This window comes from Micropterus salmoides, unplaced genomic scaffold (assembly GCF_014851395.1).
Source record: "Micropterus salmoides isolate LMB-PRFRI ecotype aquatic unplaced genomic scaffold, ASM1485139v1 Ms_hic_scaffold_8, whole genome shotgun sequence".
Lineage (NCBI taxonomy): Eukaryota > Metazoa > Chordata > Actinopteri > Centrarchiformes > Centrarchidae > Micropterus > Micropterus salmoides.
Window position 1 is genome coordinate 295,732 of NW_024044570.1, and position 20,454 is coordinate 316,185.

The 20,454-nt window shown below is 42.4% G+C and overlaps 1 protein-coding gene across 1 annotated transcript in view; it reads right to left on the reverse strand.

Moving 5' to 3' along the window:
• The window catches only part of LOC119893037 (RNA-binding Raly-like protein), a gene marked incomplete in the record, with an annotated part of 233,791 nt that overhangs the window by 207,313 nt on the left and 6,024 nt on the right, over positions 1–20,454 (reverse strand). Inside the window, 1 exon segment of the mRNA XM_038704960.1 lies at positions 14,251–14,323. Within this exon segment, the coding sequence (XP_038560888.1) occupies positions 14,251–14,323 (73 nt within the window).

Sequence of the window (20,454 nt, forward strand, 5' to 3'; positions counted from 1 at the left end):
GTGGGAACTGTTGGGCTTCTGTAAATATCATCACAGAGTTCGGTCTAGACCTGCTCTTTTATCAAAAGCGCTGTGAGATAACTGTTGTTGTGATTTGGCGCTATATAAATAAAATTGAATTGAAAACAAATTTTAGAATTTGTTGTCCTGCTGACAGACCTGACAAAGCATGAATTCATATGTTTAACAAATCTGCATCATATTGTAGTTATTTCAGCATCAGTTTGATCTGTTTGTTGCTATTTAATCACAGCAAAATGTTTGCATTGGGTTCATACAGCTGTAGTAATGGCGAGTGGTGTTTATTTGCGTTATTGTGTTGTGTGTGAACACTCCAGCGTTGTCCAGTGATAAAACCCCCGCGAGGAAAGCGTTGCATGGATTAAATTCGCGTTTAACTGCATTATAACTGCGAAAATATCTGGTTCTTTGATAAAAAGGTACACGCCATAAAAACATAGAGGTATAAGGTAACTACATCCCCCCAAAGTGCGTTTGAGCAAGAAACATCCAATCAGTGATTTAAAAATTTGGTTAGTTGTCTTCCTAGCAGCAAGCAGAAGCTAAACTGTTTAACCATCAGAATGTGTTTTTTGCAGTGAGAGGTGCTTTTAAAATTGGTTTCTATTGGCAGCGAGCGTTCTGCGTGCTGTTTATGTTCCTTGGGCGCCTTGCGTTTTGGCCGCCTGCTGTGCCATGCGTTTTTGAAGGAGCACTCTGAGCGCACAGTGTTAGAAAAAATGCAACTCTGGGCAGAAAAGAGCCCGACGTCATTTGCGTTTTTTTCCAGGGACAGGCCCCTCAGTTGTGGTGACAGAAGTTTACAGTTGCTTGGATTGTCAGGAGACTCCAACAAACTGTCACGGACCTTCAACCACCATCATTAAGACGAAGCTACTGGTGGTGTCTCCCCTTTCTGAGGGTCTCATGTAACCACACGGATCTCCCTTTCCCCGTCTCCTGCGTGTCTGTACACCTCTCGCCGGAGCAGGCGCTCTGCGTTTGTCTCTTTTATTAAAGCAGATGTTTTCAACAACAAAAGACTCAGACCTGTGAGTTGTGATCAAGTTTCTGCTAATTTGACATTTATGACTTAGCGGCAAACCAGAGATTACAGATTGCTGGCGCTATAATCTTTGATTAGACTGACAGGGCAGCTGATTCGCTGGTTGCCTAGCAACATGAAAAAAAACGCAGTGCACTGCTCTTTTCCAAATTAGATCCTCCTAAATGTTACACACTGGACCTTTAAATCAATTAGGTTTTGGGTTCATTTTGAATTAATTCAGTAACCATGGCGCTCTGCTTTGTTGTCAACTGTAAAGACGAAGCTTTTTGAATTTACTTTAATCTCCTGCGGCACTTTCTTGATTAAATAAAAACACTTCTAAGGCACCCAGACTGATCGTGCTCGCAGTCTCATTTGTATTGTCAGCTTAGTTTTAATTTCGTGCACATACTTGTTTTGTACTTTTGCAATTATACATTGATGAGATCTTAATTCATTTCACTTTATTTGAGCTTGGGTCAACAGAATATAAACAAGAGATAAAATGATTTGACAAAAATATTATAGAATATTATACAGCTCGAAATATTCTGCAAAGCAGGAAGCTTGTTCCTGCTGTTGCTCTAAACTACTCCAAACAAGAGCAAAACAACAACAGTATGGTGCATCTGATGGTCGGCCTTTATCTTCATTATTATCTTAATTATATTTAAATTGCATGTTTTGTCTGCATGCAAACACGTTCGGTCTTTTCAGGGTTGACGAGGTGAAACGGGGAAAACAGCGGCCGCCATCACAGCTTCATCAAAGGCGACATTTAAATTTAAACAAGGAGGCTGTTTAGTTTTCTCTCAGTTTATCTTCTGTGAGTGTGTGTGTGTGTGTGTGGTAGGTTAAATGGTTTTTGTTTTCTTGTTTTTTTTGTGCGGCCTCTTTATCGAGCTGTTATTTTTCTCCTCAAAGGAAACGCTGATTCATCTCTTTCCACTAAACGCTCATCTCAGCAGGGCGATCGAGGGACAAGAAGACATAATTACAGTGTTCGGCACAGTGAACACTCTCTCCCATCAACACCTTATCTCTCTCGATCTCGTCCTCGTCCTCTGTCTCTCCTTTGATTTCTCTGCCCCCTCGCTCAGTGAATGTGAAGTTAATCAGAAGGTGGTAAAAACACAGTTCATGTCGGAGAGTCCGCCTCCAACAAACCCACAGATCAATGTGAAAACTGTATGAACTGAAACCTGCTGGGATTCTGGCAAGCTTCCCCATCAGATAATTAAGCACTGATTCACAAGGATTCATAGGGAAGCAACCTGCAGGCGTGCCAGCATGCCGTGCTTTGTCGGACAGGCATGGCTTCAGTGAAGTTGCTCGTCTCCGAGACTCCAGCAACCGACAGAAAACAAAATACAAACATAGTATCTTGGCAAAAATACGAGACAAACAATTGGTGGAGCTGCAGTTCTGAGAATCTCAAACCCTTACTGATACAATATTTACTAAATAAGTGGCCGATCTGAAGGTCTCTACTTCAAACGACCGTTTCAGATGATGTGAGTCATTAAACAAAAGTTCATGAAAGCTCCAGTCACAAGGGCAAGAAAAAACAAAATGATCATTCATGTTTTCTTTCTCCCTGGTTAGCTGACACAACATTAGCAAAAGCGATGATACTCAGGCCGGCTTCAGTGTTGTTATGTGTTGTTTGCAGAAGCTGCTTAATGTAGCCACCTCCCTATATGTCAAGAAGGAATCATACTTTATTGCTAGTCTAGAACCCGAGTCCTAATTTGGCAAGGATGTTTTAAACTGAAAACGGGGACAAAAAAACGACACCTATTAAGTTCAATGATAATTGCTGCCCTAGCGTAAACGCCACAAACGTTTCTAGCTTTCTAGCAGATTGCAAATACCCCCAACCTTATTTTGGAAGCATGATTTATTTTAACTGTAGCAGCGATAGAAGACGCTGTTTCGGTCATGAAGTTGTGATTTATTTTAAGTTTTATTTGGTGTGTGTCTGTGTTAACAGCATAACAAGTAGTCAAATGTTTCTTTTGCGTTCATTTCAGTTTTCATGGAAGAATTTTAAATACAAAGAGGTATTGCAACGTGAATTGACCTCTTCTTTCATTCATTCCTCATTACATAACACTTATTCTTACAATAATTTTGCTTAAGCACTCAAGTTCTTTCCATCTTTTAGTGACTGCTGTTCAGTCTCATAGTTGTTCTAAAGTTTTGGTAGCTAACGCTACAGTACTTTAGCTTAGCCGTTAGCGACTTTAGCTTAGCAGCTAGCGATGGCTTCTCCTTCTCCCTCTCTCTCTCCTACTTTCTCCTGCTCGGTGTGTCAGATGTTCAGGTACTCCTCTGCCTCCTTTAGCGGTAATGGTACATGTAATAAGTGTAGTTTATTTATAGACATGGAGGCGAGGCTCAGTGATTTAGAAGTCCGGCTCCGCACCTTGGTAGATCAGTCTTTAGCTACTGTAGCTAGCCAGTCCCCGGTAGTCGGTGCGGAACGGCCTGAGTTAGCCTCTGGTAGCCGTCCCCCGGCATCTCCTGTGCAGCCAGGAAAGGGGGGGCTGGGTGACTGTCCGAAGGAGGAATAGTCGTAAGCATTCAAAGTCCACGGGGCATCATCAACCTGTTCACGTTTCTAACAGATTTTCCCCACTCAGCGACACACCCGCTGAGAAACCAACTCTGATCATTGGCAGCTCCATTTTGAGAAACGTGAAGTTAGCGAAGCCAGCGGCCATAGTTAAGTGCATCCCTGGGGCCAGAGCGGGCGACATTGAGTCTTATTTGAAACTGCTGGCTAAGGATAAACGTAAATACAGTAAGATTGTTATTCACGTCGGCGGTAATGACTCCCGGTTACGCCAATCGGAGGTCACTAAGATTAATGTTGAGTCGGTGTGTACATATGCAAAAACAATGTCGGACGCCGTAGTTTTCTCTGGACCCCTGCCAAATCTGACCAGTGATGACATGTATAGCCGCATGTCGTCATTCCGCCGCTGGTTGTCGAGGTGGTGTCCAGCAAACGATGTGGGCTTTGTAGATCATTGGCAGACTTTCTGGGGAAGACCTGGTCTGATCCGGAGAGACGGCATCCATCCCACTTGGGAAGGAGCAGCTCTCATTTCTAGAAATCTGGCCAAGTTTATTAGTGGACCAAATCCATGACAACCCAGAGTTGAGACCAGGAGGCAGAGTCGCAGTTTAACACACTTCTCTGCCCTTTTTCAGCAGTTACCCACCCAAAACCTACGCAGAGTCGCAGTCTAACACACTTCTCTGCTCCTCCATTTCAGGAGTTACTTAGTGAAAATCCTATAGTGACGGTGTCTGCCCCCCGACCATCGAAATTATTTAAAAAGGTAAACAGAAGAGGAGCTGTGCATAAAAACCTCATAAAAATTAAAACCACAAGAGCAATAGTGCAAACGAATAGGAGAGTTAAATGTGGACTCTTAAACATCAGATCTCTCTCTTCTAAAGCTGTACTAGTAAATGAACTAATATCAGATTATGATATTGATTTATTTGGTCTTACTGAAACCTGGCTGGGTGATGGAGAATATGTTAGCCTAAATGAATCCACCCCTCCCAGTCATATTAATACTCACATTCCTCGAGGCACAGGCCGAGGAGGTGGAGTTGCAGCTATCTTCGACTCTAGCCTACTAATCAGCTCTAAACCTAAACTAAACTATAACTCATTTGAAAGTCTTGTTCTTAGTCTTTCGCACCCAAGTTGGAAATCACTGCAACCAATTCTTTTTGTTATAGTGTACCGAGCACCTGGCCCGTACTCTGAATTTGCAGAGTTTTTGTCAACTTTAGTCCTTAAAACGGACAAAGTTATTATTGTAGGGATTTTAATATTCATGTGGATGTTGAGAAGACAGCTTCAGTACTGCGTTTATCTCTCTGTTAGATTCCATTGGCTTCTCTCAGAGTGTTCATGAACCGACTCACTGTTTTAACCACACCCTCGACCTTGTTTTGGTGTATGGTATTGAAATTGAACATTTAGTGGTGTTCCCACAGAATCCCTCTTTATCCGACCACTGTTTGATAACTTTTGAGTTTGTATTGCTGAACTACACGCCATTGGGCAAAATTTCTATACAAGATGTCTGTCTGATAGTGCTGTAGCTAAATTTAAGGATGCGATTCCATCAGCTCTAAATACATTATCTAGTCACAAAGTAACGGAGGACTCCTATGCTAATTTCAGTCTCCCAAATCGATCATCTTGTTGATAGTGCTGCAGGCTCGCTGCGAATGACACTCGACTCTGTAGCCCCTCTAAAAAAGAAAATACTAAAACAAAGACGGTTAGCTCCATGGTATAATACTGAAACTCGCAAATTAAAGCAAATATCGCGGAAACTTGAGAGGAATTGGCGTTCCACCAAAGTGGAAAATTCTCGTTTAATTTGGCAAGATAGTCTTAAAACTTATAGAAGGCCCTCCGTAATGCCAGAGCAGCGTACTACTCGTCATTAATAGAGGAAAATAGGAACAACCCCAGGTTTCTTTTCAGCACTGTAGCCAGGCTGACAGAGAGTCACAGCTCTATTGAGCCAAGTATTCCCATAGCTCTCAGTAGTTACGACTTCATGAGCTTCTTTAATGATAAAATCTAGCTATTAGAGACAAAATTCACCAAGACCTGCCCTCAACTGGCACCACTTATCTCTAAACTCTCTGATTCGGCGCAAGAAACTTTCTTCGTTACGTTCTGCACATTTTCTCACGTAAAAAGCAGATTAGAAACTCTGTTAGCCCAAAACATGGCAGCAAAATCTGAGTCCTCCAGGAGGAAATCTGCCCGGAGAAACCAGGCTTCTTTACATGTTCACATGCAATCCGGAGGCTTGGTCAAGAACCCTTCAACATCAATGTTCAATGCTACATGTAGGTCTAATATAAATAACTCAAAAGGCACCACAATGAGGTCTGGGAGGTCGAACAGGTCAAACCCCGGACTTTCACCCAGGAGACTGGTGTTTGTTTTCCACGTAAAACCAATAGTCAACGTTGATTTTCTATTTACGTACCTAACTTAAGTCGTGTAACTTTACTAAACCCAGCCAAGCAGTTTTAGTGCCTACACCTAACCAAACAACGTGCCTTTTCACAAACATAACCACTTGTTTTATTTTGAGTCTGACCGGATGTTGCATGTCTATCATTGCTAACAACTCTAAAGTCCCTAAGCGTTAAAGGGTTCCCCTTAGTCCCTAAGGAGTCCCTAAGTAACTTGTTGACAGGGTCCCGCTGTCAACTGCTTTTACCAGAGTTTGTAGTGTGGACAATCTGGAATTTACAGTGACGACTGTATCTAAGTGTTACGGCTGCCGAGGCAGCCGTCTGTGTGTCACTGCTGCCTGTGTTTCTCCCTGCATGTGTTACACTGTGAGGCGGGGGATTGGCTGGACTTCGGCAAGCCTGGCTGATCCCGCCTCCCATCTCCGACGATTCTGATTGGAGCGGCACACCACCCCTTCTCCAATCGCCAAGCTGCCTGCAGGACCGCCTTCGTGCCTTCCCCCTCAAATAGGCTGGTCTGCTGCTGGTTCGAGGCAGCTACCTTTTGCCATGTGGTTTGCCCTGACGCTGGTCCTAACCTTGAACTCTGTGTGTGCGTGTATCCTCAGTGGAAACAGCTTCTGTGTTTGTGAGATCTGTGTGTTACTGAGAGTTGGTAACTCACCTGGGCTGATCCCAGTAGGTGGTCTACAGACTTGGGCTAGGGGAAGCTCGTTCACTGATTACCCACACCTGTAGTTAAATACTTGTTTAGTGACACTAGGTTTAGGGGTGCTGCGCTCCCTGTGTTTTTTCCACTTCTGACAACGGCTAGAGAGGTTTTTGTTTATCTTTTTTCAAGTAGTTTAGTAATCCCCCACGTAGGAGGGATCTCTTTTTGTTATATTTGGTTCTTTGTTTTACGCAGCACCCACTTGCCCATTTTCTGTTGGACTATTTGTGTGTATCAGACTGCTTAATAAATAATCTTTCCACCCATACCAAATCCATCTGGTTTATGTTTACGTCTCTCCTACCCCTAGACAGCGGGGACGTAACATAATAAGGGTTAGGGTCCCTAAGTAACTAAAGGGGAGATAGAGTGGGATTTGGGGAATTAAAGGAGTAAAATGAGCAAAGGTTGGAGACCTTTTCAAACTTTTTAATATTTCCCTGTTGCTTTTATGGTTAACGTAAAGCACTTTGAATTACCTTGTTGCTGAAATGTGCCATACATATAAACTTGACATGCCTTGCCTAAAGTCGTACACACCGCGTTAAAAAGCATCACCAAGGGTTCTTGATCCAAACAGAATGTGATGTCTTGGGACGACATGTTGTAACACAATGTTTTAGAAATCCTTGATTGTTAATTAAATGCATGTAAACGCACTGAATGAGGGTCCTCACAAGTGTAGACATACAAACGAGTCTGTATGCATACCAAACAGTGAGGGTGCAGCCATCGATCATACTGGAGTGATTTAGTGAAGCCCCGGAGAGGAGTTGCTAAATTGCACAACAATACCTCTGTGTGTGTGTGTGTGTGTGTGTGCGTGTGTGTGTGTGTGTGTGCGTGTGTTTGTGTGCATGTGTGTGTGCGTGCTCTCAGCAGGACAGTTGCTCTGACTGAAGACACCATGTCTTGATAAACTAACAGCTGCTGGACTCTGTGACACAGATCATCCAACATGATGACAAACACCTTTACGTCACAACAACTCAAACTAAAACAAGCACCCGGAGAGAGACGCTACAGAGACATAACAACTATTATTTCTGTTATTTCAGTTTGACTTTCACTTATTGTATCTGCTAGCGAAACGGAAGTAGCTCCAGTTTAGTTTAGATTTCCAAGCCCCATTTGCTGTGGTCTTCTGCCACTAGCTTCTACAACATCAAAAAATAAGTCTCATTATGTTTCCATCCACCTGTTTTTAAAAGCAATTGCACATAAAGAAGCGCAAATTCGCAATAGCTGCGACCACATATGCAAAACCTCACAAGAGTGTACGACAAATGGTTCATGAGTTATAAAGGGGGGCGTAGCAAAATTGTGTTTGTCCCTTTTTGGTGTTTGGCATGAACACACTTTCACACACACACACATTTGACCTCAATGCCAAGCCTCCAAAGGCAAATACTGTGGGGAAAGTTTAGTGGACTGACTAACCGACAGAGGGAACGATACAGCTACTGGTCGCAGCTAAAAATCCTGATTGGAAACACCGGGAATTCAGAACATCGCAAAAAAGTTTTTGCTGAGGTGGAAAATTTGGTGCATCAGTAAAATCAACTTAGCGGATTAAAGCAAACATACAGGAACTTAAAGTGAAGAACTGAAAACATTGGCTCTGTGTGGAGCGACGAGACACTAACCTTCCATGTTTGTTCCAACATGGTTTTCCATCGTTGCAGGTCTGGCTGGCTCTCTCTGCTTTTGAAATGGTTTAATGTCATTCGACTAGAGAGTTCTTGATGCACCCACCTCCTAATTTTAACTCCACAGTAGATGGAAGGACTGAAGAAGTGGATTAATTCACAATTTCTTTTGAGCATTTTCAGGAAATTCAGTCCAAATTTGAGCAATTTGGATGGAAACTTGATTATTGGCTATATCAGGATCAATGATCCCGACTTATCATCTCATTGTGACTTTGTAGAAGAAAAACAATGCATCACGGCACCCTAGCATATTAGACTCAAACATTTGTTGTGATATTTGTTCCCTTCTCCCTAAGATAAGTAATTCCTCCTGATTCTTCATCTCCTCTAACACTATTATTTGTTACGGTCACGGTCGTGACGTGTTTTGTCTCTTTCTGTCTGTGTGCTGTGGGCGTGGTGATAACTCTCTCTCTTCCCTGGATCCTGGTTACCTGCCAGTGAAACACACCTACTCTTCTTCTCAGCAGCCCTGCAGCATATCAATCCTGGATCTTCAGTCACTCATTGTTAGTTACTGTGGTAGTTAACTTCCTGTCAATCTAGTGATTTTTCTGGTCCTTGTTTGTTTGCTTCTCTGTTGTCCTTGTAGTTCTGCCTACCTGCCTCCACCAGTCACACCAGCCTCATTCATTCTCCCCGTCTGCTTCGGCCACCATTGCTCACCACCATCTGCCTTCTGCTTTCCACACCACTATGCACACCCCCTTTCCCCTGCTTACAATAAATACTCTTTTTATGGCATTACAACTATCTGGTGCGATGTGTAGTGTGCCATCTACTGTATAGACACCTTATCCGCTAATCATCTCATGTGATTAACAACAATCTAATCAATAAACAAACATCAAGCAGCCGGTGGAAGCTTTAATGCCAGGAGGTAGGCAGACAGGAGGGAATGATGTTTTTCTCAGAGCTGCTTACCTTCACAACACGGGTGCAGTTAAGCATTGATCGAGTGTAACACACACCCACACAGCTCTGTTTGCTTCACCTCAGACCAGAGCTCAAAGTTTCCCCGAGGTCTGTCTCTGAAGCTCAGAGTCAGACTGAAGCTCAGAGACGCAGGCGCTGCTTCAAAAAGCTTCTCTTTAAAACATAAAAGGATGTCTGCTGGGAGAGAAGTGATTTAAAATGCAGGACGGAGCGACCGGCGGCTCTCTGAGGGCCACGGCCCGAGAGACGAAGCTGTGGAAAATCAGGGACAGAGCGGGGAATCGAAGGGTAAACCACGAGACGATGCCATCCAGATATTTAGCCTGCGGCACCGTCGACTCTGCAACATATCCTATATATAGTCTTGCATTCACCGTGGGTCATGGGAGAAACGCAATCTCAGTCCTTTGTGTGCCTTGTACATGGTGGAATTGACAATAAAGTTGACTTACACTTTGACTGTGATATATAATATCTGAGATTTGAGTACTTGGAGAAGAAAATAGAGAGATATTTTTTTTTCAAAACTCAGAAATCAATCATATACTGAACTCATGAATTCATTTATGAAGAGCTGAGAATTTTACAGATAGACAGACATCGAACAGTAAGTGCAGAGAGTTTGAGCTTTTTAAAAAAACAAAGAAAAACACTCAGTAAACAAAGACTGTATTCGGAACCACCAACTACATACTACTGGCAACCGCAGTGTGCAGTATGTACTGTATACTGCACACTATATGAGGTATAGTATGTAGTATGAAACTGTTAAATAGATTTATTTTGCAGCATGCAAATAAATGTAAGTACGCTTAACATATTCTTCTTTTAAATCATATATGTGAGAACACGGCTGCAGCCGATCTGTAGCAGATGTTTGCTTCGGTATATCAGTGCATAAATAAGAATCATATAAAATAAAAGCAAATAAAAGTACTAAAACCACAACTGTTACATTACACTAACAATGTAATGTCTGTTTAGAAGAATGATAATAAAGCGACAACAGTCCCTTTTCATACCACAATTGTTGTTTATTTTTTATCAAAGTGCTTCTACGTTACACAAGCCGGCCCATCACGAGCCAGATGTCTCTTGATTTAAGTTAAAACGTTACAACATTACTCAGAATGCAATGACAGAATAACAGCGGTACGAACATTTAAACTGCCTCACAGCTGCGGGTCTTTCCTCTCACGTTGCTGCTCGACGTCTGCTGCGTTGGCTGCAGCGCTCTGAGTGGCTGTGAGCTGACTGGCCGGCTCGTTAGCTAACCCCGCGGGCTGGCCAGACTTCCCAACTCCGAAAACGTTTGAGCACATTCTCGATTCGCCAACAATTTTCGTAAAACTGCCAGTATTTAAAATCTACACAGTTGATTTCGTGCCTCAAAACTTCTTAGAAGTGGATTTAGTGATGAAACAGTGTGTGAAAATCGTAAAACAAGTTCTGTTGTTTTCCTGTAAAGAAAAGACGGGTTGTTGTTACAGTTCGAGCGCTTTGCATTATAGGCCGCAGGACGCCAGGTAGACTGGTCCGAGGCATACTGCAGATTTTTTCTGAATCAGTATGGCAACCAGGCATTTTTGTCATACTGCAGACTTTGCTTTTGTTTGCATACTGCATACTACATTTGGGCCAAATTAGTACGTACTACTAGTATAGTAGACGGTTTCGAATACAGCCAAAGACCAATAATCTGCCATGCAAAGTCATGCAAAGCAGAAACACAATGCTACTGACAGAGTTTTTGACTTGGTATATTTATGCAAATACTTTGTACTGTGCAAATAACACTTATAGCGTACACTTGTACCGTGCATGTCGCCGTAGTGACTTTGCGATGACTCCACAGCCACATCATGTTACATTCAGTAACACGTTATTGGTCCGTGCTAAAAAAATCTGGTTTGGTTCTTCGTCTGCATTACTTTATTCTTCTGCCAAATCTTCTGTAACTACGGAACAGACCATCTGCTTCGTGTTTACACTGGCACGCGCACGCCCAGTGTCCGTGAACGACCACTAGATGCATTCCTGTATGTTTGCTTTAATGCACGAGTCGTCTTAATACAGACAGAGATCAACTCTGATACGTAGCTAAAACGCTGCTGTGGAAGGAGATCGTGTTCGTTTTAAAACTCTCTTTTTAAACAAAAACAAAGTAGTGTGGATGGGGCCTGTAATGTCTAAAAGAAAAATGCCTCAGTAACAAAGCATCCTAATATTGATGGGAGAGTATCAGTGATTTATAGCAATAGCAACATTTGCTATCTTTACCATCATCTACACACAACTCTCCTCATCGGTGTGTATGTTTTCTGCAATATATATCCCATTCTGAACACACCAGGTTGTGTTCCAGATGGGTTCGGCCTCCTTCTCTGTCTCCTAATCAAAACAAACGACAGAAAACCTGCTTTGAGCAGCAGATAACTCGTCTGAAAAGCATCGAGGAACTCAGTGAGGATCCAACATTTATCAATGACAAAAGAATTCAAAAGTAACAAGGGGTTGGGGGGGGGGGGGGGGGGTTCCAACAAAGTCACATCATGCTGACCTTTCAAAGTTTCCTTTGAAGAGGAAAATATCATCAGCCTAAAATAAAACAAGTGTCACTTCCAACTGCATTTAGGAGCTGATATAATTCTACAGTGTCTCTCTCATCTCCATCTGCACATCAGGGAAAATGAGGATGTGAAGCTTCAGATTACAGAAAGACTCAAATCTTTTGGCTTCCTTGGTGTCCATCAGTATATCGGTCTCTGTACGATGACAGCCTCCAAAATTCTCTCAGAGCTCTCAGTAAAAATATTTTCAACACAGTACAAAAATCAAATTACTATAAATAATTTGAGGTACTTTCCTTGAGTAATTCTATATCTCCTTCTTTATACTTCTACTCCAGCACATTTATTTTATCAACTCAGTTTGCAGATTCAGATAAATATAATCAACAAATAAATTACGATATATTATTAAATTTTAAGATAACACTTTATTGGGACAATTCAGAAGCAATTATTAAAAATTTAAATAAACCCCACCTTTACCAGCTGTAACATTAGATTAGTTAATGCATCAATACTTCCAATAAAAAATTTAGTTAACATAATTCTGAAATAGACCATCCTGCTTAATGAGTGTTTTTACTTTTTTACTTTTACTTAAGTACAATTTTGAATGCAGGACTTTTACTTGTAATAGATTACTTCTACACTGTAATATTACAACTTTTATTGTAGTAAAAGATCTAAGTACTTCTTCCACCGCTGCTCTTAACATTGTTGAATCAGTATTATCAGATAAATAGTGTATTTTGCCAATTTTGTAGGTAATTTGTATTTTTGTTGTGCTTTACAGATTACTGACAGACTCACACAGGATTAATTTTATCATCCAAATTACATTCTCAGTTCAGTCTGAGACCGGTGACCTTACAGCGCACGGTTCTCACAGTAATGGTGATCTAAGAATTGAAGCTTATTTCAGCCTGCTCTCTCACAGAGCTGCAGGCAGTGAATTATATGAAAGTCTAAACGACGTTGCAGAGTGAACTCTTCCCACTGGTTCTCTCCACGGATCCTCACAGTCTCTGTGTGGCTGCCTGGCTCCAAATCCCAGCTCTGGCCAGCACAGAGTCGTGTTCGTCCCGGCTTTAATCCGTCCAGCGGCGGGCGGCGGTGGGATTTGGAGGACAGTTTGGCTTTAGTTTCCATGTAAACAGAGAATGAGGTTAAAGCTGTGGACAGCTGGACCATCACTCACTGTCAGCTTCACACATACACCAACAACAGAACCGCAGACAAACAACCAGCACTGAATACTGTTAGTGTTCAATATGCTGTAAAACACAAAAGGTTGGCAAAATAACTCATAACTGAACATGACTGGAATTAAAGCATCCTTTTTGAGCGCATATGTGATGAATTCTGTCACAAACACATTTGGTTCATTCAAACAGACTCACCAGGTTGGAGTCAGTTTGCATGTCATTAGCGAGTGTTTTACAGGTGAGTCTTTCTCACTGCATTTGCATCTAAAATGATTCTCATGAAATTCAAACCTAATTTTCAGAGGTGGACGAAGTGTTCCGGTCCTTCACTTAAAGCTGGAGTGCTGGACTTCCCAAAAAAATATACAGACCAGCAACTCCCGTGTTATGTGAGGTAAAAAGATTTTTGTCAAAGGAGCCTGGTGGCTTTGAAGAAAACATGCAGTTCCTCAGTTGAAAAGGGCTGTTTGACGGTGAGGTAATGCTGTGAAAATATGTACAAAAATACAAACTGATATACATTTTTTAGGTAGGTAAAAAATGTTTTTCTGCTGCCTCAGTCCAAAGCAGTAGGGAATTGCTTAGCTGGGTGCAACCAAGTGAACAATTGGGCAGGTATGGCGTCACACTTTAACAAGCACAAATAAATTAAATTAAATTAATAAGGACAGAAGAGTTCATAAATAGAGGTATTGTATTTTCTCTGTATAGTTGGGGTCCGGTCCCCCAAAGAAAGTGTGGTCACACCCATTTTCACATGAAAAGTGACAGAAGAAGTGTAAAGCATGAAAAAAGAGAGCTTGGGAGGGAAGGTCAAACCCAGTTTACCATCACCTCCACAAAGCGGACCAATCACAGTGTATAGTGGGTGTGAAAATCAGGTTGTCTCTTCAAAAGCTCTCTGAAGCTATTCGACCTTCTGACACGCAGTTCTGAAGAAGCCTACTGGCAACGTCAGCTGCTGGAGCTGCTGCTCCATCCTGCACTCCTCTACCGGCTCTGCCACCTGAGGCTTGGACATACAGTGCAGACTCACCTGTCGGGGGCGTTGCTTCCTCTCTTGGCTGTCGTGGTGCGACCGGCTCTCAGCTCGCCGTTCATCCCGGTGTCTGAAAAACAAAAATCAAACCGTCATTGACTGACACCGGGTGTCTCACCACCTTGACCCATAGGAGACAGCGATGAAGGTAGACAGGTAACACAGTCTGTCCCTGCTGTAGGCTCACACACACACACTACTGCACATTAAATTTCCACCAACCCCTGTGGCTTTCACAACTCACAAAAATAAATGGATGGAGCACTAAGCAACCACACACAGACCCAGAGGGCTCAGCCGGCCACCTTAACGAGAAGCCTGAGAGTCTAATTGGCCTCCATCTGTCAGACGGGAATTAATTTCCTCTCCCTTTCATGACGCTTCTCCCCTTTCAACAACACACATGGAGCGGTCTGTCAGCCTGAGACAGACACAAAACAAGTTTGGCCATGTTAAAAAAACTGTTTAGTTCTGAGACTAATTTTAGAAAACACCATGAACTCAGAATTGTGACTTCATGCCGCCTTCACAAGATCCCGGGGTTGTGACTGCATCAGTCACTTCAGCAAATCCCCAAAACGTCATATGGATGTCATACAGGACTCCCCTGTAAAACCGTGGTCCAGGGGAGGTTTCACACCTGTGATTTGAAGTCCGAAAGTCCGGCCCAAACAAGGCGGTAGGTGAAAGCCCCTTTAAGCTTTGATTTGGTGTCCACCAACGCCTGAGGAAAATGTCTGGCTCTTTAGCTGTTCTAATGTTCTTTTCCTTCCTCTACTCTCTAACTTTGTCTTTCTGCTGTTTGGTGCTGAGCAGATAGTTAATCAGCTCGTGAGATGAAAACAGCTGCCTGCTGGAGGAAACACTGAGACTGAACCAGATAAACATAAATATGCTGTAAAACCAAAACGAGGCTCTGTAGTGCTGCAGAGACGTGATCTATCTGTGCTGTTTCTTGTACTTCACCATCACAGTGAAGAATTGTTGCTCTGGAACTATTTATAAAAAAGAAACAGTGCCAGACCGTGTTAATTCCATACTCTGTGTAAACTGAGGGGCTCATTGATCAGCGGCAGAGGCAAGACGTATTGATCAGCAGAAGGTTGTGGGAAACATTAACTGAAGACTGATTAACTCTGATGGATCTGATACAAGCTCCACAAAACTTCTTCTATTCTGCTTTTCTTACGGCCGCCATCAATAGTCAGTTTGTCCTGTTACACAAAATGGAAAACATCTCACCAGCTCCACATGTTTACAGTCATATTTCTACAGTTCGACTTGTATTTCTCTGTAGTTTCCTTTGTTGTATTGTGTTGTGTTGCACTGTATTGTGTACGACTTTACCCTTCTGGTTTTATGAAACGTCATCAGTCACGGCCCAAGTACAGTTCCAGTGCCAAGTTTACATTTACAGTAGTCAGGTGCAGTCCAAATGCCTGGAAATATTCTTGCTCTGCCCATTTTATTTCAAATGAGTTGGGAGATGGCCTATGTGTGTCAACCTGCATTTTGCATTAACTGTTATTTTTATAACAAATTGTGTTGATAAATTTAGTTTTGATATTTTATGCAAGAAATGAACAGTTCAGATTTCAAATATATTACTGATCGTATCAAAAGAATGCCTTCTTGAATATTTGACGTTTTTGCAATGGCCCGCTAGATGGGTGATATCGGCTTAGTGTCCATGTTTAGAAAAAGCTATTTATGTGGAACATTGAGTTGAGATCATTTTGTCACAGAACAGGTGTACAGGTGTGTTGAATGGTCTGAGCCCACCTGAGCTGCTGATGCCAGCAAAAACCCAGTTTGTGAGAGTCCTCACAATCACAGAATAATTCTGTCACATTAGAACCAACAAATGGCAAGACTAAGGGCCCTATTTTAACAATTTAAGCACACGGTGTGAAGCACTTGGTGCAGGTGCATTTAGGTCGTGTCCAATCCACTTTTGCTAGTTAAACGGTGAAAAAATAGCTTAAGCAATCATGGTTGTGTTTTGGGTCAATCGAGAGTTTTCTCCCATTCCCTTTACGAGCCAAGCCATTGCTATTATAATTACAGATTAACACAACAAAAACCTTGATAGAATATAAAGAAAGAAAAAATTGCGATGCAGACCGACAGCAGAGAGAGCAAGAGACTGAGCTCATGTGGTCGAGCGAGAGAGTAAGTTTGCGAGTATGATTCAAGTGTCGACGTGATATAAAAACTCTCTCTGATCATGAAGCCTGGCGTTACTCTACAATTCTGTGGTTTATCTGTGCAGTATATGAATTACTCTGCAGCAAGTAGATGTCTGCCTGAAGTTAAGTATAATGTTTACCATAAAGCCATTTTAGTTTATCGTATATGTAACCAGGTGATAAAAGCAAAAGCTTAAATATAACAGGATATTCTGAAAACTAAACCTCTGTAAAAAAAATTCTGGCGCTGGGAAAAATACAGGAGGTAAACAACGCAAAGCTATTTTGCCTGGAATGGCTGCTGCTGTCATTGGTGAGAATGTTTATGAATATTGTTGCGTCCTTGGGAGTTATTATTTACAATATACCAATGCGTATGTACGTATGTATTAAATTCCACTTTGTGTGTAATTATTGCATTTAGGATTGCCTTACATGTGGGCCACGAGAGCTTGTTATTCGTGATTTAGGAAACTGATACTACCTGAATTGATGAGTGCTGTAATTTTATTTGTGTCATGTCTTTATCTGTGTATAGACACTTTTTGTTTCCTTTGTCACATAAATTACATGCTAAGTTTGATAAATCAGCACAAGAATTGTATAGTGAATATTTCTGGGCAGTGTTTTTTTTGTGTCTTCTTCTCCGACTAGAGAGGCCACTGCCATATTTTATTTGTACCATGTCTGTGCTGTTTTTGTGACATATTTAGGCTGCATTTCTGTCATATTTGTAGTAGTTGCTGTGTCATTGCCACATTTATTCAGGAATAGTAGCTACTTTCTTTTTTTGACTCGGAGAAGACCAGTTTATTTTATTTTTCTGTACATTTGAAACCAGTTCCTTTAGTGGAAGAATAACTTCTACTTTATTTCCACAAATTAACCAGCCTTAAATGTGGGAAAACAATCAAAGAAACCCCAGAAAACTGCATGTTAGCATGCTTACGGGTGCTAATTGGCACTAAACACAAAGTACAGCTGAGGCTGCTGGGATTCTCGTTAGTTTTGTAGGAAATAAACCAAAGTACTGGACAATTAAAATGTTAGCCTGATGAAGGCGCTATAGGAAAGGTCAGAGGACGACAAAAGTATTGCCAAATTTCATGGCAAGACATCCAATCATTTTGTTGTGACACTACACTCAAAACCAGCGTCGTGGTAGCATATGAGGAAAAGTCAACAAAGTCAGCGGGATTCATCATCTGGTAACCTTATGTATGTATGAAATGTTACGTCAATCCATCCAACATTTGTTGAGATATTTCAGTCTGGACCAAAGTTTTGGACCAACCTTGCCATCCTCAGAGCCACGTTGCTAGTGTGATGGTAACTATGCATTTCTTCTGAGCATATAGTGATTGTGTGGGATTAAGACAAACATAAGTCCTTTTACTTTCCTTGCAGTTGCAGAAAAAAACTGCCACTGTCCTCTGTGGTTTTCTGTTTCCTTCCATCTCTTCAGTCAGACAGAACCGTTCAGTCAGCATTTGGGTTTTATAATTGAAAGCTGAGAGCAGTCTGTCACTCCAAGACCTCCATCAAAGCTCGGTGCACGGCTCCGAAGACCGCCCGCATATCAAGCTCTGTTCGAAGGCAGCAGCTGGCCCTTCGCCTCCCATCATCCCCCTCTCCCCACCCGCAGCGCTGACAGTCGGTGGCAGGGTTGTTTATAGCTTCCACGCCGGCTGCAGCTTGTAGGACATTAGTCTTTTAGTGCAAGGTTTATGAGTACCGTCACTCACCATCTGTTAACTGCCGGGGTGCCTTTAATCGGCCCCTCTCCCCCCGGAGATCGATAAGGCTGCCAGGTCTCTGCGACTCCCGCCGTGTGCTGAGTGGGTGATTGTGCATCATTGACTGAGTGATTACAGCTATTTGCTTGCTTATTGCTTGGCATTGTTTGAACGACACATCATCTTTAGAGAGAGGTGGGGGAAGATGGAGGTGGTTGGAGGGAGAAAGAGAAAGGGAAAATGAGAGAGGAGGGAAAGAAGAGAGAGTGATGACAAGACAATTTCACACCCTCATGGTTATTGGTTTTCAGGGACAGGCTATTCAAAGTTTGGCAGCAAATCCAGAGCAGACCAGAGGCCGGCTGCTGGCATGTGGATGAGGCCACAACTATCACTTCTCGTCCATTTATGCTTGTTTTTAACTGGTTGTCAGGTGATATCTATTTGCTGTACAGCGATGATGATGATGGTCTGTCCGCCTCTGCCAGGTTTGGGTCAGTTTTGATGCACAGAGAAGTTCAGAGCAGACAATTATCAGCACAAAAGTTTGTTTTGGTTGCTGTGTTTGATTTGAAGGAGTTCAACCTGCCAGCAACATTTTCTGTCAGTTTTCAGGCCTTTGAATCAGTGAAAGGGGGTGGCGATGGAGCAATGGATAAGACTATGTCTTTGGTGTGAGAGACCCAGGTTCAATCCCCCACTGTGACCGTCCACCAATGTGTCCCTGAGCAAGACACTTAACCCCTCGTTGCTCCAGAGGCGTGCGACCTCTGACATGTAGAGCAATTGTAAGTGGTTTGGATAAAAGCGTCAGCTAAATGAAGAAATGTAATGAAAGATTAGAGTGACAGAACTCTCTGTTACAAAGTGACCTGTTTTTCTGTAGAACATATTCAGACTTGTGGAAGAGGGACTGTTAAATTTCTCTACTAAAACTGTCAGTGAGAATTTACCCAAACACAATGTAACCTCCCCTTATATCTTAGGACTTGATGTACCTTTTTAACTAGATCTGCTTCTCTAAAAATGCAGCAGCTTTTTATTTAGACCATCTGGATGATCAGAGTGGAAATAACTATGGGTGGGTGATGATATTTGAATTTTCCAAATCATTAAATGATACATTTTTTATTGTTTAAGCAATTATCATCTTTTTAAAATTGTTTTTCCATTGTTTTTACCGACGCATGGTAATGATCCATGTACAACACATGGTAGCATTGGTCACTACCATGCATCGATCAAACTTTTTCCTAAAAAGCAGAGGTAAAAAAGAAATGCAACCACACGTTCAGTTCATTGTCCTCTTAGGTTATGTTCAAGCCAAAGGAAACAGCATTTTAAATCAGTCCCATTCCACATGATGGAGCCCAGTTTGAGGAGAAAACAAGAAACTCCAATCCGGGATTACGCAGACTTTTGTACGACGCTGCTAAAGCAGAGCATCAAATACAGCACGAGATCTACAACTGACAACACATATTAATAAAAGCAGCAATAAATGCTAGTAAGCGCTAATGGCACATATCGCATCAGTGTGGTAAACACCGAGGGAAAGAAGTTAGAGTTAAAAAAAAGTGCAATCAATACAAGATCATTGTAGGGGATAGAAGAAGAAGAGCACAGGAAGTGCATGTTAGAGGTGTTATAAGAAGTGAGTTTTCAAGAGCTTCCTGAAGTTAGAGAGGGACGCCCCTGCTCTGATGGCGTGTGGTAGCTCGTTCCACCATCGTGGTGTCACAGATGAGAACAGCCTGGACTGGGATTGCTTTGTGTGAAGGGACGGCAGAGCCAGGCGGCGTTCGCCTGGAGGAGCGTAGCCGCTGAGAAGGAACGTAAGTTTGTATTATGGAGTTTAGGTAGATGGTGCAGACCCAGTGGTTACTCTGTATGCAGCATTAGTGACTTGAATTTGACTCTGGAGGCCCCGGGGAGCCAGTGGAGGTCACTGAGTAACGGAGTGACATGCGTCCTTTTGGGCTGATCAAAAACCAGACGCGCTGCTGCGTTCTGAACCTTTTTGTAAAGGTTTCACCGCACAAGCTGGAAGACCTGCTAGGAGGGCATTGCAGTAGTCGAGGCGAGAGATAACCATGGCCTGTACCAGAAGCTGGGTGGCGTACTGAGTGAGGTAGGGCCTGATTTTTCTGATAGAGCAAAGCGGCACGACCGAGAGACAGCAGCAACATGGTCTGAAAAGGACAGCTGGTCATCAATCATGACACCCAAGTTTCTCCCAGACGGTCGGGGGGTGGGGGTGAAAGAGTAATTGTTAG